We start from the raw sequence: 21,087 nt of genomic DNA on the forward strand, positions 1-21,087 counted from the left end.
TTTAAGGTGCCACATATCTGGCTTGTCAGCAAAGTGCCAGCAAAGTAAAAAGACCATTGGATAAAAGTGGTAGAGACAGCATGGATACAAAGCTGGCTAAGTGACAGTAATCAGGAGTGGTGAATGGTTGTTTTTATGGGCTAGAGGATGATAACATAGTTGAGTTCCCCGGGGTCAGTATTAGGACCGCTGCTTTTCTTCATCTATATTAATGCCTGAGACTTAGGTGTGCAGGGCACAATTTATCATTAGGTAGGACAGCTTGAATATTGCTGAAAAACGAGACATGTTGCTGAAGCTTTTTGTCTTGCGCTCATCAGGACAAATGCAAGAATGCCAAATTTCAAACAAACAATCATAATTTATACTACAGGCGAGAAAGATATTCATTACTTGGCAAGTCTACTCTGATTGGCCAAGGTGTTGCCATGAGAAATCAACAGGGAACTAACAACCAATTTAAGATAATCAGTTGCACTCTCAACATGGCTTATTTAAATTTCTTAGAAGCAACACATATTGCTATGTAAGGGCTGGTTCTCTGCAAATGAAAGGAATATATTCAAAACTTGTGCCTTTTTTTGAATTACCCAGGGGCTTGGGGAGCCTATAGTTCTCTGTTGCTTTCTCCATGGCAGAGTTTACTTGCCAACCAAGCAGCATCCTTTTCCTCTGTAGTACAAATTGTCGTGATTATTTGAATTTGGCACTCTTGTATTTGTCCTGATGAATGCAAGATGAAAAGCTTCAGCAACATGTCTCTTTCTTCAGCAATGTTAAGGGCACAATTTCAGAATGTGGAAGGTACAAAACTTGGAAGTAACATGAACTGAGAGGATGACAAGGCTAGACTTCAACTGACATCAATAGGGTGATGGAATGGGCAGGCAGGTGTCAGATGGGCAGACAGGTAAAATTTAATGCAGAGAAATAGTTAATGAATACATTTTGGCAAGAACAACAAAGAGAAGCAATATAAAAGGTACAATTCTAAAGGAGGTGCAGGAATAGAGGAACCTGGGGACATATGTGCACAAATTATTGAAGGTGGTAGATCAGATTGAAAAAGTGGCGTACAGGATCTTAGGCTTTACAGAGGCATAGGGTACAAAAGCAAAGAAGTTATGGTTAATCTTTATTGAACAGTGGTCAAGCCTCAACTGGAGTATTGTCCAATTCTCTGGGTACCACACTCTAGGAAGGATGTGAAGGCATTAAGAGAGGGTTCTGGGGATGAAGAGCTTCAGTTAAGAGATAGGTTTGAGGTTGCAGCTGCTCTCTTTACAGAAGAGAGCGTGAAGAGGAGAGATGGAGATGTTTAAAATCATGAGGGGTCTGAACAAAGTAGCGGAGAAACTGCTCACATTGGCAGAAGGGTAAAGAACAGTGGACGGTAATTTAATATGAATGGCAAAAGGACCAACGATGACATGAAGCAAAATGTTTTTACAGAGTGTGGTTAGGATTTGAAATTGGATAATTATAAAGGGGAGAAAAAATTCACAGGATATGGGGAAAAGGCAGGGAAGCATGGCTAGCTTGGTTGTTTTTGTGTTGAGCTAGCACTGATACAAATGGGCCATATTTTCTCATTCTGTGTTGTAACCATACTGTGATTCTATAACTAAAGGAGAGCCAGTGATACCCGTTCAACCACAAATGGAAATGAAACTACAAGTTCTAATCCCCGATTTATTTCTGAAAGAAATCTACCAGTTACTGTGGGGTTGGCAAGGTTAGAGTTATGTGACTTAGCCCATAACAGCTCACATTAAAGACCTCCAGTGGAAGAAATGGGTACTGAGCAGATGCTAAACTGAAAAGTTCAAGATTAAATATAGAGAGAGAAACCGATTTGGCCCAGTGTGATATACACAAAATTAAAAAAATTGACAGCTGCTCCATAACAGCAACCCACTGTTTCTTAAATGAGTCCAAGGATTTTGCCTTCACCATTACATAAATTCACAAATGTGTTGATCACTAGTCATGAGTCAAAGTTGTATTTTCACCAGTTTGAACCTGTGCCACATCTGGAAATAGTCATAGAATCATAGATGCCCAATTTAGATACCTTACATATCTTGATAAACCTCTTCAGTCTCCAATTTTCAAGGCTGAAAAGTTTTCTTGCCTTTTATCTTAATTGGATTCTTTGGTCAGGATTTTCCAGTTGTGGAGGGACCACCACGGGGAATTTAGCAGCCAGGCCAATGGTCCATGGACTTTCGGCAGGACTGGGCGATCCCGGTGGCAGGCAGGGCTGGGTAATCCTGCCCTTTGCCTCCAGCAGCTTTCCTCTCTCCAGATGTGAATAATTCCATTGGGTTTGTGTATCCCCCTGGAATCTATACAGTTAAGGTCTTTGCCTTTTCCCAGCTTTGTTTCGAGTTCCTTATGTAATTATTGCAAGTGTTAACTGTTATTCCACCTGTCTCGAAAGTGCGACAACTTAATGGATCCAGAAGAGGAACTTTTCACCTTCCAGGTTTTCAATTCTCTTACCTCAGGAGGCCTCTGAAGTCATCTGAAAAGTCAAAGGAACCATTGAGGAGGCCCATCACCCCTTGTTGTTGTAACTGGTTCCTATATTTATCCCGGAACTGCATGTGGATATCATCAATAAATTTGTCTACATACGTTAGCGTCAGGATTTTTTGGTATCCCACCTGTAAGGCAAAAAGAGGTGGGGGGGAAAATGACCCTAAATGAACTGGATCTTATTCTGACAACCACATGTTAAACTCAGTCAATGCAAGTTTGCAAAAATACTTTTTTTCATCCTAGAATATTTAGAATTTTCCTCAATGGCACAAAATAAAAAGGAAGCATTACAGATTACTGCGAGTTAATAGACCCAGGCTAAACCTCAAGGAACTGAGCCCAACCATTGGCTAAAACCATGGATTTGCATCAGGATTAATATCACAAACAGCAGTGATGTCACAAGAGTTTGAGGCAATTGGGCAATGTAACATGCACCAGTAATGGAAGCAATATACTGTAGTGCTCTACTTTCTGGACTGCTACACTGATGGTTTCATTGAGGGCAGAAAATACAAAGATTGGGTAGCACTCTCTCTCATCAACCTGCAGAACATTACATTTATGAAGTGTACAATGTGGGAATTCTGTGACCAAAGGCAGTGAAATCAGAGACCATCCTATTTAATCCTGAAATGTTGACATTTATTACAGTAAATATGGGAAGAGACATGTGCAGTGAATTTTCTTGCTGTAAACAAGGGCGGGCGTTGCACAGCAATAAAGTAAATTAACATAATGGATTTAGTATAGATACAGTGAAACCTGTAAATTAGGAAAATCGAAGGAACTTGTCCTTGTGTCATTATTTTTTAAATGCTCATTGTATGTACAGTAAACTGATGGAGCCAAATATTTCAGGATTGGCTGTATCTCATGCTTTGTTTTGCCCTCACTTCAGATTGGGATTAATTTTCAATCCCTGCCAATAGGTGATTTCAGTTCATGATCTGCTCATTGGTTTCCCAAATCATTGCCACCTGGGACTCTCTTGCATGGAACGTGGGAATCTGGGATATCCTTCATTGGCACTGCGCAATGTTCCAAAAACCAGGCAGCCAGCCTTGTGCAGTTAAAGAGGGGAAATGGAGGAGTTACAATACAGGAAGAGGCTTTCAGTCTCTGGTGCTGGCCCTCCTGGTTTTTTCATATTCAACCTTTTCAGATATTTATTCCCTTCCCATTACAATTAGGTATTAGTCTCTACCCCAGCAGCCACAACCAGTGAAGGATCCCATGACCTAATAACCCACAATTTAAAGAACATTCCTCTGAATTCTTCACTGGTTCAGTGTTACTTCCACTCCATTTTGTTGCTGCAGCTCCTGGTCCTGCAGAGAATGATCTTGCCCTTTGCCTTAGGTGGCAAATGGACACAGTACATTAAAGGCTTGCATCTGTGGGTTCAAGATACGGCTTGTATCTATTTTACATTATTTGGAACTGTCGCTGTCTGTTTATTTGCAGTTCTACAGATTTTACTGTGCTTCCGTTCAAGTAAATTAATTTGTCCCTGTCAATATGCACTAGACACACTGAGGGCAGGAGCGCAGGAGTGAGAACCTCTGCAATTGTCCAACAGGTTTGAGGTTTTTTCAGCGTGCTTGGATGAGAGTGAAGGATGCAGAGTGGATGAGCTAACTGGCCATAGCACCATGGTACAGGAAGCCATTCAAGTGGAGGGAGCAAGAAGGAATGTAGTGGTAGTAGGGGATAGTATAGTTAGAGGAATTGACACCATTCTCTACAACAAAGTGGGCTGTGTTGCCTGCCCAGTGTCAGGGTGTGGGTCATATGCTCAGAGCTGGAGAGGAACTTGCAGAGGCGGGGGGGGGGGGGGGGGGGGGGGGGGGGGGTGGAAAGACACCCAGTCGTAGTCTACGCAGGTACCAACAACATAGGCAGGACAAAGAAGGATGTTCTGCATAGTCAGTACGAGGACTAAGGCAACAAATTAAGAAGCAGAGCCTCAAAGGTCATAATCTCTGCATTATTACCTGAGCCACGTGCAAATTGCCACTGGACGACAAATCAGATTAGGGAGATGGATGTGTGGCTCAAAGGCTGGTGTGGAAGAAGTGGGTTCTGGTTCGTGGGGCACTGACACCAGTATTGGGAAAGTGGGATCCAGGCCATTGGGAAGGTCTACACCTGAACCGTGCTGGGGCTAGTGTTCTTGCAAACTGCATAACGAGGGAGGTAGAGAGGGTTTTAAACTAAATAGTGGAGGCAAGGGATCAAATTTGGGAAGATGTGACAAACCAAAGAGCAGAGAAAAGGCAAAGGAGAAAGGTATTATTACAGGCAATGAGAAACAGGCCATGACAGGAAGGGAGAGAGTGTACAAATCTATCAGTAAATCAACAGATGAAACTAGGTTATAAAAACAATAAAAGGATAAAATTAAAAGCTCTGTAGCTGAATGCACGTAACATTCAAAACAAAACAGATGAACTGAGAGCACACGTAGAAATAAATAATTACAATTTGATAGCTATTATGGAGACATGGCTGCAGGAGGACATGGATTGGGACCTGAATATTGAAGGGTACAGGATATTTAGGAAGGACAGGAAGCGAGGAAAAGTTGGAGGGGTGGCTCTGTTAATGATGGTCTGAGCACAATAGACAGGGGTGACTGAAGTTCAGGAAACCAGGATATGGAAACAGTTTGGGTAGAGATGAGAAATGGTAAAGGCAAGAAGTCACTGAGTTGTGTACAGGCCCCTAAACAGTAACCACATGGTAGGGTTGAGCATAAAGAAAGAAATAACTGGAGCTGGTCAGAAAGGCACAGCAATAATCATGGGAGATTTTAATTTACATGTAGACTGGAAAAAAGTCGGATGTGCAAAGATAGCCTAGATGAGGGGTGCATTGAATGTTTTTGGGATACTTTTTTAGAACACTATGTTCTGGAGCCAACCAGAGAGCAGGCTATACTAGGCCTGGTACTGGGCAATGTGACCAGAATAATTAATAATCGCATAATGAAGGTGCCCCTAGGTAGCAGCTACCATATGATGATTGAATTTTACGTTTGGTTTGAGGGAGAGAGGAGTGGGTCTGAGACTAAGTTTTTAAACTTAAGGGCAATTCTGAGGGCATGAAAGCTGAGCTGGCAAAAATGAATTGGCAAATTAGGTTAAGGGGTAGGTCAACAGAGATGCAGTGACTAATGTTTAAGGAGAGATTTCAGAAGGCAGAGATACATTCCAACGAGTAAGAAAAAGTCCAAGGGATGGATACATCATCTGTGGTTAACAAGAAAGGTTAAAGATAAAGCATATAAGTGTGCAAGGATAGGTGGAAGGGCAGAGGTTTGGATAGAATATAAAGGAGCAGCAAAGAATGACTAAAAGATTAAAAAGGAGGGGAAAAATCAGAGTATGAGAGAAAACTAGCCAGAAACGTAAAAAACATTTATAACAAGTTTTTATAAATATTTTAAAAAGTTAACAAAGTTGGTTGGTACTATAGAAAGGGAGACTGAAGGATTGATAATGGAAAACAAGGAGATGGCAGATGAATTGAACATATATTTTGCATTAGTTTTCACTATAGAGGACACAAGTAACAACCCAGAAGCAGCTATAAACCAGGAAATGGAAATGGGAAAGGTAGTCTGGAAAATTAGTCACCAGAGAAGTGGTACCTAGTAAATTGTTGGAGCTGTGGGCTGACAAGAGTCTGGGTCCTGATGGACTTCATCCTAGGGTCTTAGAAGAAGTGTCTTGTGAGATAGTTGATGCTATGGTTTTAATTTTCCAAAACTCCCTAGATTAAGGGAAGGTTCCATTAGATTGGAAGATAGCAAATGTAATTCCTTTATTCAAAAAGGGAGGGAGATAGAAAGTGAGAAACTACAGGCCAGTTAGCTTTACATCTGTCGTAGGGAGAACGTTAGAAGCTATTATTTAAGTTATAGCAGGGCACTTGGATAAGCTCAAGGTCATCAGGCAGAGTCAACATGGTTTTGTGGAAGGGAAATCGTGTTTAACCAACTTATTAGAATTCTTTGAGGAAGTAACATGCGCTGAGGATAAAGGGAACTGGCGGATGTACTGAACTTCGATTTCCAGTAGGCACTTGATAAAGTGAACATCTAAGGTTATTGCGGAAAATAAAAGGTCATGGTATAAGGGGTAACATATTGGCATGGATGGACGATTGGCTGGCTAACAGGAAGCAGAGAGTCAGCATAAATGGATCTTTTTCAGGTGGGCAAGATGTAACGATCGGTGTGCCACAGTGATCAGTGCTGGGACCTCAAAGGTTCACAATTTATATAAATGATTCAGATAAGAAATTGAAGGGATGGTTGCCAAATTTGCTGATGACACAAAGATAGATAGGAAAGGAAATTGTTAAGAGGACTGAAGGAGGCTACAAAAAGATATAGATAGGTTAAGTGAATAGTCAAAGATCTGGCAGATGGAGTATAATCTGGACAAATGTGAAATTGTCCATTTTTGTAAGAAGAATAAAAGAGAAGCATATTATCTAAATGGTGAGAGATTGCAGAGATCTGAGGTGCAAAGGGATCTGGGTGTCCTAGTGCATGAGTCACAAGTGGAAGCGGGGAAGGTAGTCAGGAAAATTACAGTCAAGGTGGTGATGGTGGGGGGGTAGAGAAACAAGCTGACCTCGTTGTATTTTATATAAGTGGATGTCAATAGTATCAATCATCACAGTCAATGTCATGAATCACATGAATCGCAAGTACAGCAACTAATTAGGAAAGCTAATAGAATGTTATCATTTATTGTGAGGGGAATTTAATGTAAAAGGGTGGTTACGCTTCATTTATACAGGGTACTAGTGAGACCACATTTGGAGTACTGTGTCCAGTATTGGTCACCTTATTTAAGGAAGGATGTAAATGCTTTGGAAGCAGTTCAGAGAAGGTTTACCAGACTAATACCTGGAATGGGTGGGTTGGTCTTATGAGGAAAGGTTGGACAGACTAGGCTTGTATCCACTGGAGTTTAGAAGAGTAAGAAGTGACTTGATTGAAACATACAAAATCCTGAGGGGTCTTGACAGGGTGGATGTGGAGAGGATGTTTTCCCTTGTGGGAGAATCTAGAACTATGGGTCACTGTTTAAAAATAAGGGATCGCCCATTTAAAACAGAGATTAGGCGAAATCTTTTCACTTAGAGGGTCGTGGGTCTTTGAAATTCGTTTCCTGAAAAAGCGGTGGAAGCAGAGGTGGATAGATTGTTGGTAAGCAAGGGAGTGATAGATTATTGGTGGTAGGTGGGATACAGATTTCAGGTTACTATCAGATCAGCCATGATCTTATTAAATGGCGGAGCTGAATGGCCTTCTCCTGCTCCTTGTTCATATGCTCGTATATTCTATTTTCCCGAACTCAACCACAGCTTCAGGTTAGAGCATTTTATAGCGTGTCACCTGATACCATTGACATTAACTAAAGAATTTGCATAGACACCACAAAGAGAGAATGGCTTCTTGTATATATTTAGCAAGTATCTTTGCTCTGTTGAATACTCACCACAAACAGCAACTCAAACTCATTGTCCAATTTGTATTTAAGGGTGAGGGCTTCATGAGTGAATGAGTTATTTCCCCCTCTCTCCTGCAAAAGATAAGTTAGTTCATCAGCTGAATGAATAAAATGCCTCAGAGTTCAGGATAACATAAGGCCCAGTGAATTTGCTCTGGGATATCAACTTGACAGATATTTCTCTCGTACACGCGTTGCAATGCTGCGTCAGCAAGAAATGACTAACTTTCAAAGCCACTTGCTTCGGTACTAGTTCGTAACATTTAATGTTTTTTCCCCCGAGAAATTGATTCATAATAAACTATTAAACTTTCCAGGCTACAATTCCGTCTGCATGCCTGTGCAGGTGGGGAAATAGTTATTTATAGTAGAAACATATAAAAACAAACTTAGAATGTAAGACCTGAATTATGTTTATGGCCCTGGCCTGATCATCTCCTCCCGCCTTCTAATGCCACTTGACTTGAACACTATATTTGGCCTCAACTCCACCCGTAACACAATAAGAAACTGACTAGTGCATATTTAAATGAGGAATACAGCTGGAAGAAAGGATTTAAAAAAAATCATTAATGGGATGTGGGTGCTGCCGGCTAGGCCAACATTTATTACCAATCCCTAAATGCCCAAGAAGGTGGTGGTGAGCTGCCTCCTTGTGGTGTAGGTACACCCAAAGTGCTGCTGGGAAGGGAGTTCAAGGTTTGTGACTCAGCAACAGTGATATATTTCCAGGTCAGGACGGTGTGCAGCTTTGAGGGGAACTTCCAGATGGCGGTGTTCCCTGAGTCTGCTGCCCTTGTCCTTCTAGATGGCAGAGGTCATGGGTTTGGAAGGTGCTAGGGAGTCTTGGCGAATTCCTGCAGTGCATCTTGTAGATGGTACACACTGCTGCCACTGTGCGCCAGTGGTGGAGGGAGTGAATGTTTGTGGATGTGGTGCCAATCAAACTGGCTGCTTTGTCCTGGATGGTGTCAAGTTTCTTCAGTGTTGTTGGAGTTCCACTCATCCAGGCAAGTGGAGGGTATTCCATCACACTCCTGATTTGTGCCTTGTAGATGGTGCACAGGCTTTGGGGAGTCAGGTGGTGAGTTATTTGCCACAGGATTCCTAGCCTGACTTGCTCTTCTAGCCACAGTTTTTATATGGCTAGTCCAGTTCAGTTTCTGGTCAATGGTAACGTCCAAAATGTTGACAAGTGAGCGATTCAGTGATGGTAATGCCATTGGATGTCACAGGGCGATGGTTACATTCTCACTTGTTGGAGATGGTCATTGCCTGGCACTTGTGTGGCACAAATGTTACTTGCCACTTGTCAACTCAAGCCTGGATATCATCCAGGTCTTGCTGCATTTGGACACAGACTGCTTCAGTATCTGAGGGTTCGCAAATGGTGAACATTGTGCAATCACCAGCAAAAGCCCCCACTTCTGACCTTATGATGGAAGAAAGGTCGTTGATGAAGCAGCTGAAGATGGTTGGGCCTGGAACACTACCCTGCGGAACTACTGCAGTGATGTCCCAGAATTGAGATGATTGACCTCCAACAATCACAACTAGCTGCCTTTGTGCTAGCTATGACTCCAACCAGCAGAGCCCCCCTCCCCCCACCGCTCCTCCTCCCCGATTCCCATTAGCTCCAGTTTTGCTAGGGCTTCTTGATGCAACAGTTGGTCAAATGCTGCCTTGATGTCATGGGCAGTCACTCTCACCTCATCTGGGGAGTTCAGCCCTTTTATCTATGTTCGAACCAAGGCTGTAATGAAACCCTGGTGGAAATCAAATTGAACGTCAGTGAGCAGGTTATTGCTATGCTAGTGTTGCTTGATAGCACCGTTGATGACCCTTTCCATCACTTTACTGAGATTAGATTGATGGGGCAGTAATTGGCCAAGTTGGATTTATCCTGCTTTTTGAGTACAGGACATACAAGTTTCCACATTGCCAGTGTTATAACTGTACTGGAACATATTGGCTAGGGGTGCAGCAAACTCTGGAGCACAAGGGGGAAGAGAGGAGAGAGGCAGGGAGCGGCAGTATGTGGTGATCAACAGGAAATTTCCTTGCCCATGTTTGACCTGATGAGACTTCATAGAATCAATGTTGATGACTCTCAGGGAAACTACCTCCTGACTGTATACCACTGCGCTGCCACCTCTGCTGGGTCTGTCCTGCGGTGGAACAGGACATATTCAGAGATGGTGATGGTGTGTCTAACACCTTGTCTGAACTTATGTTTCCATGAGTATGACTATGTCAGGCTGTTGCTCAACTAGTCAGCGAGACAGCTCTCTCAATTTTGGCACTGCCCCCTATGTTAGTAAGGAGGACTCTGCAGGATTGACAGGGCTAAGTTTGCTGTTGTCAGTTCCGGTACCTAGGTCCATGCCAGGTGGTCCATCCGGTTCATTCCTTTTAGAATTTTTAGCGGATTGACACAACTGAGTAGCTTGCTTGGCCATTTAAGAGCCAACCACATTGCTGTGAGCCCGGAGTCACATGTAGGCCAGATCAGGTAAGGACAGCAGATTTCCTCCCCTAAAGGACATTAGTGAACCAGATGGGTTTTTACGACAATCGACAATGGTCTTTAGACTTTTCATTCCAGATATTTACAGAATTCAAATTTCACCATTCACCATAGTGCGATTCAAACCTCAGTCTCTGGGTTATTAGTCCACCACTTACTGGAAGAAATGCCCCTAGCTCTGGAAGGCTGTCAAGATGTTCTATCTGACAAAAACCTTTCTACTTATGCATGTTCACAAGCAGCATGGAGAATGACTAATACTCAAACCCTTGAAGGTGCAGTTTAAATCAAAGTCTTTATCTTGTAAATTACTGCCAATGGTAGCATCAAAACAAATTGGAGAAAATTCTGAAGAATTGAAGCAAAAGGTATGAGGAGAGTTTTAGAAGATTCAGTGGCTACGATGATTGGTTGAAGAGAAGGTAAGTAGACAACTTGTCAGGACAGATATTCCACTTTAATGAGAATTCAATTATCATGCACCAAGCTTAGGCTGATAAGTGCCAGGCAATGACCATCTCCAACAAGAGAGACCCTTAACTAACTCCTGCTGATAGTCAATGGTATTACCATTGCTGAGTCCCCCACTATCAACATCCAAGGGGTTACCATTGACCATTAACTGAACTGGATCAGCTATATAAATATTGCGGTTACAAGAGCAGGTCAGAGACTGGGAATGCTGAAGTGAGTAACTCACCTCATGACTCCCAAAGCCTGTCTACCATCTACAAGGATCAAGTCAGGATGAAATACTCTCTACTTGTATACAGGAGCAAAATGGTTTAAGAATCTCAATTGTAAAAATGCCTTCTAAAATCTGTATTAAAACAGATACAAACCTTGTGTATCTATTATCAACTGCTGCATATTTATGATAATTTGATATCAAAGTCAATTTTTAAATAATGTAGTGCACTTGGCATTTTAAATATGTCTCTGATAAATCTATAGCCGACTGAACAATCTCAATGACTGCCAACAATAGCAGCGATAAATTTAAAAATTAATTTTTGTTACGTTATCCTATTATTGCCAACTATTTTTAGGTTGGATTGGAGGGGCGGGGGGGAAGCGTTACAAGTTAACATAAGAATTCAATTTCCCCACCTCACCTGTGGCGGCAGGGAGGCAATCAACTCTCTGCCAATGGAAAAACTGCTGAAAATAGTTGACAAAAAAACTGTTGCAGGTGTAATTTGCTGTTCCCTTGTGTAAATAGATGTGCAAAAGATTCTAATCATTTGCACGCACACTTCAATTTATGAGATAGATTCATTTATAATCACTTGATTCAAACAGACTGACAAATGACTGGTTTTGTACAGGCTGCTAGCACTTAGGGTGGTGAGGTTTCTTTGTAACAGGGTAACAAAATAGGTGCAGTTTGAAATAACTAAAATGAAATCTTGGGTTGGTAAATTATTACAGAGATATATAATAAACAGTATTCATTTTCATCTGCACTTTTGTTGTTATTGTCTCCTAATGGCGACTCATGATAGGGCACAAGTCCAAAGTGCCAGTCTTCTGCTAATTTATCAACTTGCCATGTGCAAGTCTAAATAGTGGATGCCAGCAGGACTTTCAACACAAGAGCGGATGGGAAAGATATATAGCAACACAACCAAACAATCTTGTGTCACATAAAGCACCCAACCACAGCCTCAGCAGACTTGTGAATCTTCCTGTGCTGTAGAGCAGCTCAGTTCCAAAATGGGTTTATCCAGTGGATTGCTGAGGTAATACAGCTCCTCACTTATGAAGGAGTGTTAATCATCCATCATATTCACAAAACACGTGGGTTGGTGGTGTCAAGGAGTAGCTTTCATAGCACGTTTAATGCAATAAAAAATACCCCAAGGCACTTCACAGGAATGGTATAAAATTTGACAGTCACACAAGGAGAAATTAGGCCAAACGACCAAAGGCTTGGTCAAAGAGGTATGATTCAAGGAACTAAAAGCAAAACACTGCAGATGCTAGAAACCAAACGAAAATCAGAAAATGCTGGAAAAACTCAGCAGGTCTAGCAGCATCCATGGAGGGAGAAACAGAATTAATGTTTCAAGTCTGTATGACCCTTTTTCAGAACTCTGGGGGCATAATGGGGGAATAAAGCTGATTGGGTTCAGTGTCCTTAAAAGGAGCCATGACCCAGGTTGGCCCAGCTAAAAATCACTTCAGTTGTAGCCAACCAGAAGTAAATGAGAGTCAGCAGAGACGGGGTGGGGGGGGATGTGCAATTGTAGGTAATTAATCCTTCTCACAATTGGTCAAACTGCCTATATTGTATGTAACTTTGCATGATAAACAAAATCTGAATAGATGCTGACATCAGTCCAGGTTCAGAAAGCCACGGATTTAAGTTGAACTCCACAGAGCTCTAGACTGATATTCCATTGCAGTGCTGGGGAGCACTATGCTATTGGCATTCCTGATATTTAGATGAGATGTAAAACTGAGGCGCCCTGTGTTAAAAGATTCTATGGCATTATTTGGAGAATTGGGGGAGGGGTTGGTGTGGGGGGGGGAGTTCTCCCTGACCATGCTCTGGTTAGCATTTATTCCTCAACTGTCATCACTAAAAATGATCTAGTCATTATCACATCGTTACTTATGGAAGCTTGCTGTCAATGCCAGCAAAGTGGCAGCCATGATTCCTACATTACAACAGTGACTCCGCTTCAAACATACTTCATGAGTGGTAAAGCACTTTAGGATGTCCGAAATTAGAGAAAGGCGCTACATAAATGCAAGCTCTAATATTTTGCGTAAGTATCCCCACTAATAGAAACAATCACCACACTGAATAGTAAAGGACATCATCAGATCCACATTGTAATACAACTTTTTGACAAGACCAGGAAAAGGAAAGATAACGAACAGATCTTAAAGGTAGGTATAAGGATATTCTTTTTATAATTGTAGGATGGCTGTAAGGATATGAGACTTCAATTATGTGGACAGATTGAAAATGTGGTTAATGGGGAGAAGGTTGAGGGAGATTTGACAGAGGTGTTCAAAATCATGAGAGGTCTAGGCTGAGTAGTTAGAGAAATTGTACCCATTGTGGAAGAGTTGAAAACTAGAGGACAGGGATTTAAGGACCTTGGCAAAAGATCTAACAGTGACACGAAGAAAAACTCTTATGCAGCAAGTGGTTAGGATCTGGAATACACTGCACCAGGGTATGGAGACAGATACAAGCAGAGCTTTCAAAATGGAACTGGATAAACACCTGAAGAGACAAAGTCTGCAAAATTTTAGGAAGAGGGTGGAAGTGTGGCATGGGCACAATGGGGCACACAACCTCTTCATTGTGTTTTACTGCACAATACACAAATATATAAGCTGTGCTCCTTTACAGCCACCAGAAGTGTAATTGTTAGTAATGTTGCTAGTAAATTTAAGATCAGAATTTAATTGATCAGAGAACTTTCTAGCTTAGACCACACAACAGTAAGAGCACACAACAAAAACTTGCATTTGTATAGCACCTTTTCAGAGGAAAGCCTTGGCACTATGCAGGAGTGTAATGAGGCATAAATTAACATGGAGCCAAAGAAGGTGACTAAAAGCATAATTGAGAGGTCTCAAACATTCGGCACCCAAGACAGCCTGTAAACTTTGTCCAGGTATAACCACATTGTGGTATACTGTACAATCTCCCGCTAATGGGGGAGAAATGTGAAAAAACAAAATGAAGAGGGCACTCAAGAGTGTGTAGCTCCACCACACTGTATTAACTCAGCATTATTACAATTACACAGTTCTTCTGAGGCTTTTCCCTGCTGGGTTGGTGCTCTGTAGCTACAAAGCTGTAGAAAAATTAAATCATTTTAGTAACAACTTCCATCTCACTGAGGAGGCTACAGGCTAATTCACATTAAACAACCTGCTCTGAGAACTCTGCTCACATTGGCAACTGTGACAAATTCCACCACAGCATCTGAGGCTATACACATATTTCTAAATAAAACAACCTGCAATATTCCAAGTTATTTTGCCCCAATGTTAACAGGTGGGTCCTTCAAAAAAAAATTCAGGATCTGGATCCACAGCTTCGCTAGAAACTAATCAGCTTATGCTTGGGCTATATCCTATATGTGTACCAAGTTTCATTGAAATCTGTTGTTAGTTTTTGAGATATATTGTTTACAAACAGGGTGAAAACATTACCTCCAGCTCTCGAGGCAGAGGTAGCCAGGTTATCCACAAAGCACAGTTATTAAAATGGCTTTACCTTGAATAAACTCTGTATAAGCTTGATAACATCTGTGTAAAGTTAATTCATTTGTGACACTGACGAACCAGAATGAGCAAGGAATATTGAAATTGTCACACTGGCTTAGAAATTTATGCTGGTGGTATCAGCAAATGACACATTTCACTGTGTGCTATTCAAATAAAAAGGTTACCCTCACCTTAGAAGCAGCAGACAAACAAATGCCTTCAGCCTTCATATATGGATACAGGCAAAAAAAAATGCTCCAAACAGCAAGTAGATAATGGATCTATTAATCTGTTTGGTGCTGATGGTCAAGAGCTAAATGTTCATTAGGACAACAGCAACTTGCAACGGGCAAAATTAACGAGTCGTGCACTTGCACGGTATATACGCCAAAAAACTGAAGATTATTGCAGTTGATCAAGTGGCAACTTGCTCACTTGACAGCTGTATGGCTTCTGAATCAGGGAGTCAGAAATTGAAGCCCTACTCCAGAATCATGAGCACATAATCTAAGCCAGTGTCATACATCTTTACCAAGAGTTGAATTCTCCCCCTGTTCCAATTTTGGTGGCTGCAGGTCAGCTGTCTAGTCCTAGGTTTCCTTTAAGAAAATCCTCAAAACTCTCTTGATTATGCTTTTAGTCACCTTCTTTGGCTCCGTGTTAATTTATGCCTCATTACACTCCTGCAGTGCCAGGGCTTTCCTATGAAAAGGCGCTATACAAATGCAAGTTGTTGTTCTGTCCTGCATTGAGTGCTCAACCAACATCTAAACAGATTAACTAGCTTTTTTGTCTTACTGTTGTTTGTGGGACATTGCATGCAAATTGGCTACTGCGTTTACTTTAGGAGATGTTGATGACATGAGTACAAGTTTTTTTCTTGATATATGCCTTTATCAACAACTAAAGTAAGCAAGCCACTAAACAACAGCAGATGCTGGAACAGAACTTCACAAACAACCATCTTTGAGGAGTGTTTTTCTACTTGTAGAAGGCCTTGTAACATCCCATGTGTACAGCAGATCAGGGCCCAAAGGAGATAAACAAGGGTATTCAGACAAAATCCTCGAAGATAAAATCTGAGGTAATAGGAAAAACAAGCAGCACAAATTTTGAACAGACAAAAACAAACGCTGCACTGAGGGGCCTTGACAGATGAAGCAATTAAAATAGGGGGTGCTCAAGAGGCCAAACTAAGAGTACAGATATGTTGGAGGGTTTTGAGGCTGGAGCAGATGAAAATTAGGGAGGGGCAAGGCTATTGAGATATTTATGGGGACTGACAGGAAAATGGAGTTGAAGCAGAAGGTCACCCATGATTGCAATAAATGGTGGAGCAGGCTCGAAGGGTCTATCATCTACTCCTATTTCTTATGATTTGGAAAGAACCATGAGGATTTTAAATTCAAGCCAATCTAAGCTAGCAAGCACAGGGATGCTGGATGAATGAATGCGACTGTATACGTTAAGCCACATGGCCTCAGGTTTACATTAAGTAGAATAAGGGAGGCTGGCCAGAGTGCTTTGAAATAGCCAAGTCTAGAGGTAACAAAGCTGGTTAAGAGTTTTAGAAAATGAGCAGATATAGGGGCAGAGTCATGAAGTTGGAAATAGATGATCTTAGTGATGTATATGTGCTTGAAACTCAACTCAGGGCCAGATACAACATCAAAATCTGATCCAGCCTCAAACATTTGCCAGGGAGGTGGATGGAGTCAGTGGCTAGGGGACTGAGTTTGTGTCAGGGACCAATTGTGGCTTTGGTCGTTCAATATGAAGTTGGAAGAAATTTATACTTTCTCAGCTCTGGATATTAGACAGTCTGACAATTCAGACCGTGGAAAGGTTGAGAAAGTTGGTGATTGAGTTAGGGGAGGTGGTGGTAGAGCTGGACAAGGAAGGCAATTCAGATTGGCTTTCTGATGAATTTTCCAATCTTAACTATGAAATTAATTGAGTAGATCAGAAGATGCTTCTTGCATCTTCCAACCTGAACATACAAATCAGAAGGAGTAGGCCATTTGGCCCTTGAGCCAGCTACATCATTCAATAAGATCATGGCTGATCTGATTGTGGCCTCAACTCCATATTCCACCTATTTCCAATAACTTTTGACTCCCTTGTTAGTCAAAAATCTATCTACCTCTGCTGTAAAAATATTCAATGACCTTGCCTCCACTCTTCTCTGGAGAAATAGTGCCAAAGATTCACAAACCTCAAAGATTTTCATCTCCAGCTTAAATTTCTAGCCTCTCCCTCTCAACTGATTTCTGTTCCTTTTCCAAGGACATTGAAGCAAACTGTACTTACTACCACTTTACACTAACATAGCCAGCCAACGCATCAGGAACGAGGGACTTAATCTCTTACTCTTATGCCATTTGAAGAGAAACAGTTATATCCTTTGTAAGATCAATATTACATTCCTACAATTACCCCAATGTAAATAGAAAATCTATTGAATGATGATCTATTCAACAAAAAAAAACACCCCTAGAACAGTTGTTATGATTGTGGATGACTTGGTACCCTATCCATTCCAGCTGCTGCTTTCAAATTTGGCTAATAATCTTTAAGGGATTCAAAACCCTGGCGCACTTCCAAAGGCTGACACAACTTGGGCGCTTCCAATTCCTCTGCTTCATAGAATGACTTATGGAGACCATCCCCATAAGCCAAGGAGAAAATATCATGGGAAGATATCCCAGGTCATCATTTGTACCTCCTTATGGTTCATTCATGTTCATTGTTGTTGTTGGGAGCAGGTTGATTGCAGATGGTATATCCCACATCTAATGAATAATGAAGATTCACCCTCATCCCCAAGCACACAATGAAGTGCAATTAATACTGTACACAGATTTATAAAATTATATACAAATATGAACTTCTAAGCCTATGGTTATCTGATCACAGCTGTCTCAAATCAGGTTATTGTATATTATGTATGGTGCCATGGTGTTTTTTTACCCCTGCACCGGATCTCAATATTGTCTGCTTGGCCATCTCCTGCTCGACCAATGATCATAGAATTCTCATGAAACAAAAACAAAAATACCTGGAAAAACTCAGCAGGTCTGACAGCATCTGCGGAGAGGAATACAGTTAATGTTGAGTCCTTATGACTCTTCAACAGAACTAAGGAAAAATATAGTTCTGTTAGAGTCATACGGATTCGAAACGTTAACTGTGTTCTTCTCCGCAGATGATGTTAGATCTGCTGAGTTTTTCCAGGTATTTTTATTTTTGTTTTGGATTTCCAGCATCCGCAGTTTTTTTGCTTTTATCATACAATTCTCATGGTCCAACGTTACATGGCACACAAGATATGATTTGATTTAGATGCAGCAAGAGGAAACTGAAATAAATCTTGCTGCAATAAACCTCAGGAAATTCTGACCTTTATAAAAAGCAGGGGGTTTTAATCAACATTCACACTGAATAGCCCTAGGTATATGTGAACAAGTCTCTGAACTAATTTAGGTTAAGAAGTGCAATTATTCCAAGGCTCAACAAATTCACAAACAATATGCAGCTTTTGAGAGCTTTCCTAAAGCACTTGGCTTAAATATTAGATAGGACGTTCACTGACTGAAGTGTGGCAAACAGCAGGCATTTGACATGGGCCAGAATGTGTCATCCAATTTCCTAAAACCTCATCATAAATAACTTTGCTTACACCAATTTGGTTTGTCGTCTATTTTTACCCACCCAACAATCAATCTTTCTGGTGAGATGTTAAACCAAGGCCTGCCTATCTTCTAAGGTGGCCTTAAAAGATTCCATAGCACTATTCTGAAGAAAGACGGGGAGGTCCAGCCTGGTCAACATAATCCTTTAACCAACACCACAAAACAAATTATCTAGTCATCATTACATTGCTGTTTGTGGTAAATTGCTGTGCACAAATAGGTTACTGTATCTCCTAACTGACGACAGCAAACACGCTTCAAAAGCGCTTCACTGGCTGTAACACACTGGGACACTGAATTTGTGAAACATGCTATATCATGGCAAATCTTTCAACCAAGTTCAGTGCCAGTGACTGAAAAGTGCCCTGCATCAGATAAAGTCTTGATATGGCAAACTATTGATATAGTGACATGGGGCAGCTACTCCCCTGAATCTACATGGATAGTCAGGTATCTAACACCTATTGGCAAGTTTAATTGCTTCAGTCTAATCTTATTTAATCCATCAAGTTACAGCTGTTACACTTCATACCATTGTTAGTTACAGTTACTTTCAGGGATAAGTCCTATCACTCCAAACCATAGAATAGTGATGCGCTGAATGCAGAGGCCAGCTCCAACACTGGAGCGAGATTGTACGGAGCCCCACTCCACTTTGCTCCTTACTCTAATTCCCAATGTACACCCGCTTATCGCCCAGCATTAATGGAAAAAGTATGGTGGGGGCAAAAGGAGACAAAAACTGCACCCACACCAGTCCGGCGGTATTGGAAAGAGGGGGAAAACCAGGCGAGGCTCAGGGTTGCCATCGAATGCCAGCTCAAGGGGGCAGAGCTTCACCCCTCAACACCAAGCTCCCTTTTTCTCTTTCACCACAACTGCTCTCTCTCTCCTCCTCCTCCCTGTCTCTCTGCTCCGCCCCCCATCTCTCTCTCTCCTGCTCCTCCCCCCCATCTCTCTCTCTCTCTCCTGCTCCTCCCCCCCATCTCTCTCTCTCTCCTGCTCCTCCCCCCCATCTCTCTCTCTCTCTCCTGCTCCTCCCCCCCATCTCTCTCTCTCTCCTGCTCCTCCCCCCCATCTCTCTCTCTCTCCTGCTCCTCCCCCCCATCTCTCTCTCTCTCCTGCTCCTCCCCCCCATCTCTCTCTCTCTCCTGCTCCTCCCCCCCATCTCTCTCTCTCCTGCTCCTCCCCCCCCATCTCTCTCTCTCCTGCTCCTCCCCCCCATTTCTCTCTCTCTCCTGCTCCTCCCCCCCATCTCTCTCTCTCTCCTCCCCCCCATCTCTCTCTCTCTCCTCCCCCCATCTCTCTCTCTCTCCTCCCCCCATCTCTCTCTCTCTCCTGCTCCTCCCCCCCATCTCTCTCTCTCTCCTGCTCCTCCCCCCCATCTCTCTCTCTCTCCTGCTCCTCCCCCCCATCTCTCTCTCTCTCCTGCTCCTCCCCCCCATCTCTCTCTCTCTCCTGCTCCTCCCCCCCATCTCTCTCTCTCTCCTGCTCCTCCCCCCCATCTCTCTCTCTCTCCTGCTCCTCCCCCCCATCTCTCTCTCTCTCCTGCTCCTCCCCCCCATCTCTCTCTCTCTCCTGCTCCTCCCCCCCATCTCTCTCTCTCTCCTGCTCCTCCCCCCCATCTCTCTCTCTCTCCTGCTCCTCCCCATCTCTCTCTCTCTCCTCCCCCCCATCTCTCTCTCTCTCCTGCTCCTCCCCCCCATCTCTCTCTCTCTCCTGCTCCTCCCCCCCATCTCTCTCTCTCCTCCTCCGCCTCCTCCCCCATCTCTCTCTCTCCTCCTCCGCCTCCTCCCCCATCTCTCTCTCTCCTCCTCCGCCTCCTCCCCATCTCTCTCTCTCCTCCTCCGCCTCCTCCCCCATCTCTCTCTCTCCTCCTCCGCCTCCTCCCCCATCTCTCTCTCTCCTCCTCCGCCTCCTCCCCCATCTCTCTCTCTCCTCCTCCGCCTCCTCCCCCATCTCTCTCTCTCCTCCTCCCTCCATCTCTCTCTCTCTCTCCTCCTCCCCCCATCTCTCTCTCTCTCTCCTCCTCCCCCCATCTCTCTCTCTCTCCTCCTCCCCCATCTCTCTCTCTCTCTCCTCCTCCCCCATCTCTCTCTCTCTCTCCTCCTCCCCCCATCTCTCTCTCTCTCTCCTCCTCCCCCCATCTCTCTCTCTCTCTCTCCTCCCCCCCATCTCTCTCTCTCTCCTGCTCCTCCCCCCCATCTCTCTCTCTCTCCTGCTCCTCCCCCCCATCTCTCTCTCTCCTCCTCCGCCTCCTCCCCCATCTCTCTCTCTCCTCCTCCGCCTCCTCCCCCATCTCTCTCTCTCCTCCTCCGCCTCCTCCCCATCTCTCTCTCTCCTCCTCCGCCTCCTCCCCCATCTCTCTCTCTCCTCCTCCGCCTCCTCCCCCATCTCTCTCTCTCCTCCTCCGCCTCCTCCCCCATCTCTCTCTCTCCTCCTCCGCCTCCTCCCCCATCTCTCTCTCTCCTCCTCCCTCCATCTCTCTCTCTCTCTCCTCCTCCCCCCATCTCTCTCTCTCTCTCCTCCTCCCCCCATCTCTCTCTCTCTCCTCCTC

General features: G+C 43.2%; 1 protein-coding gene across 2 annotated transcripts in view; it reads right to left on the bottom strand.

Moving 5' to 3' along the window:
- srpra (SRP receptor subunit alpha) overlaps window positions 1-21,087 on the bottom strand; it is a 47,771-nt gene that overhangs the window by 21,798 nt on the left and 4,886 nt on the right. For both annotated transcript variants that reach the window (XM_041174386.1, XM_041174385.1), the window contains exons 2-3: window positions 8,064-8,147; window positions 2,506-2,669 (exon numbers count right to left, since the gene is read on the bottom strand). In XM_041174386.1, coding sequence (XP_041030320.1) covers window positions 2,506-2,669; window positions 8,064-8,147 — 248 coding nt within the window. The remainder of the gene's footprint in view (window positions 1-2,505; window positions 2,670-8,063; window positions 8,148-21,087) is intronic.

The sequence above is a fragment of the Carcharodon carcharias genome, chromosome 25 (assembly GCF_017639515.1).
Source record: "Carcharodon carcharias isolate sCarCar2 chromosome 25, sCarCar2.pri, whole genome shotgun sequence".
In the NCBI taxonomy this organism is placed as follows: domain Eukaryota; kingdom Metazoa; phylum Chordata; class Chondrichthyes; order Lamniformes; family Lamnidae; genus Carcharodon; species Carcharodon carcharias.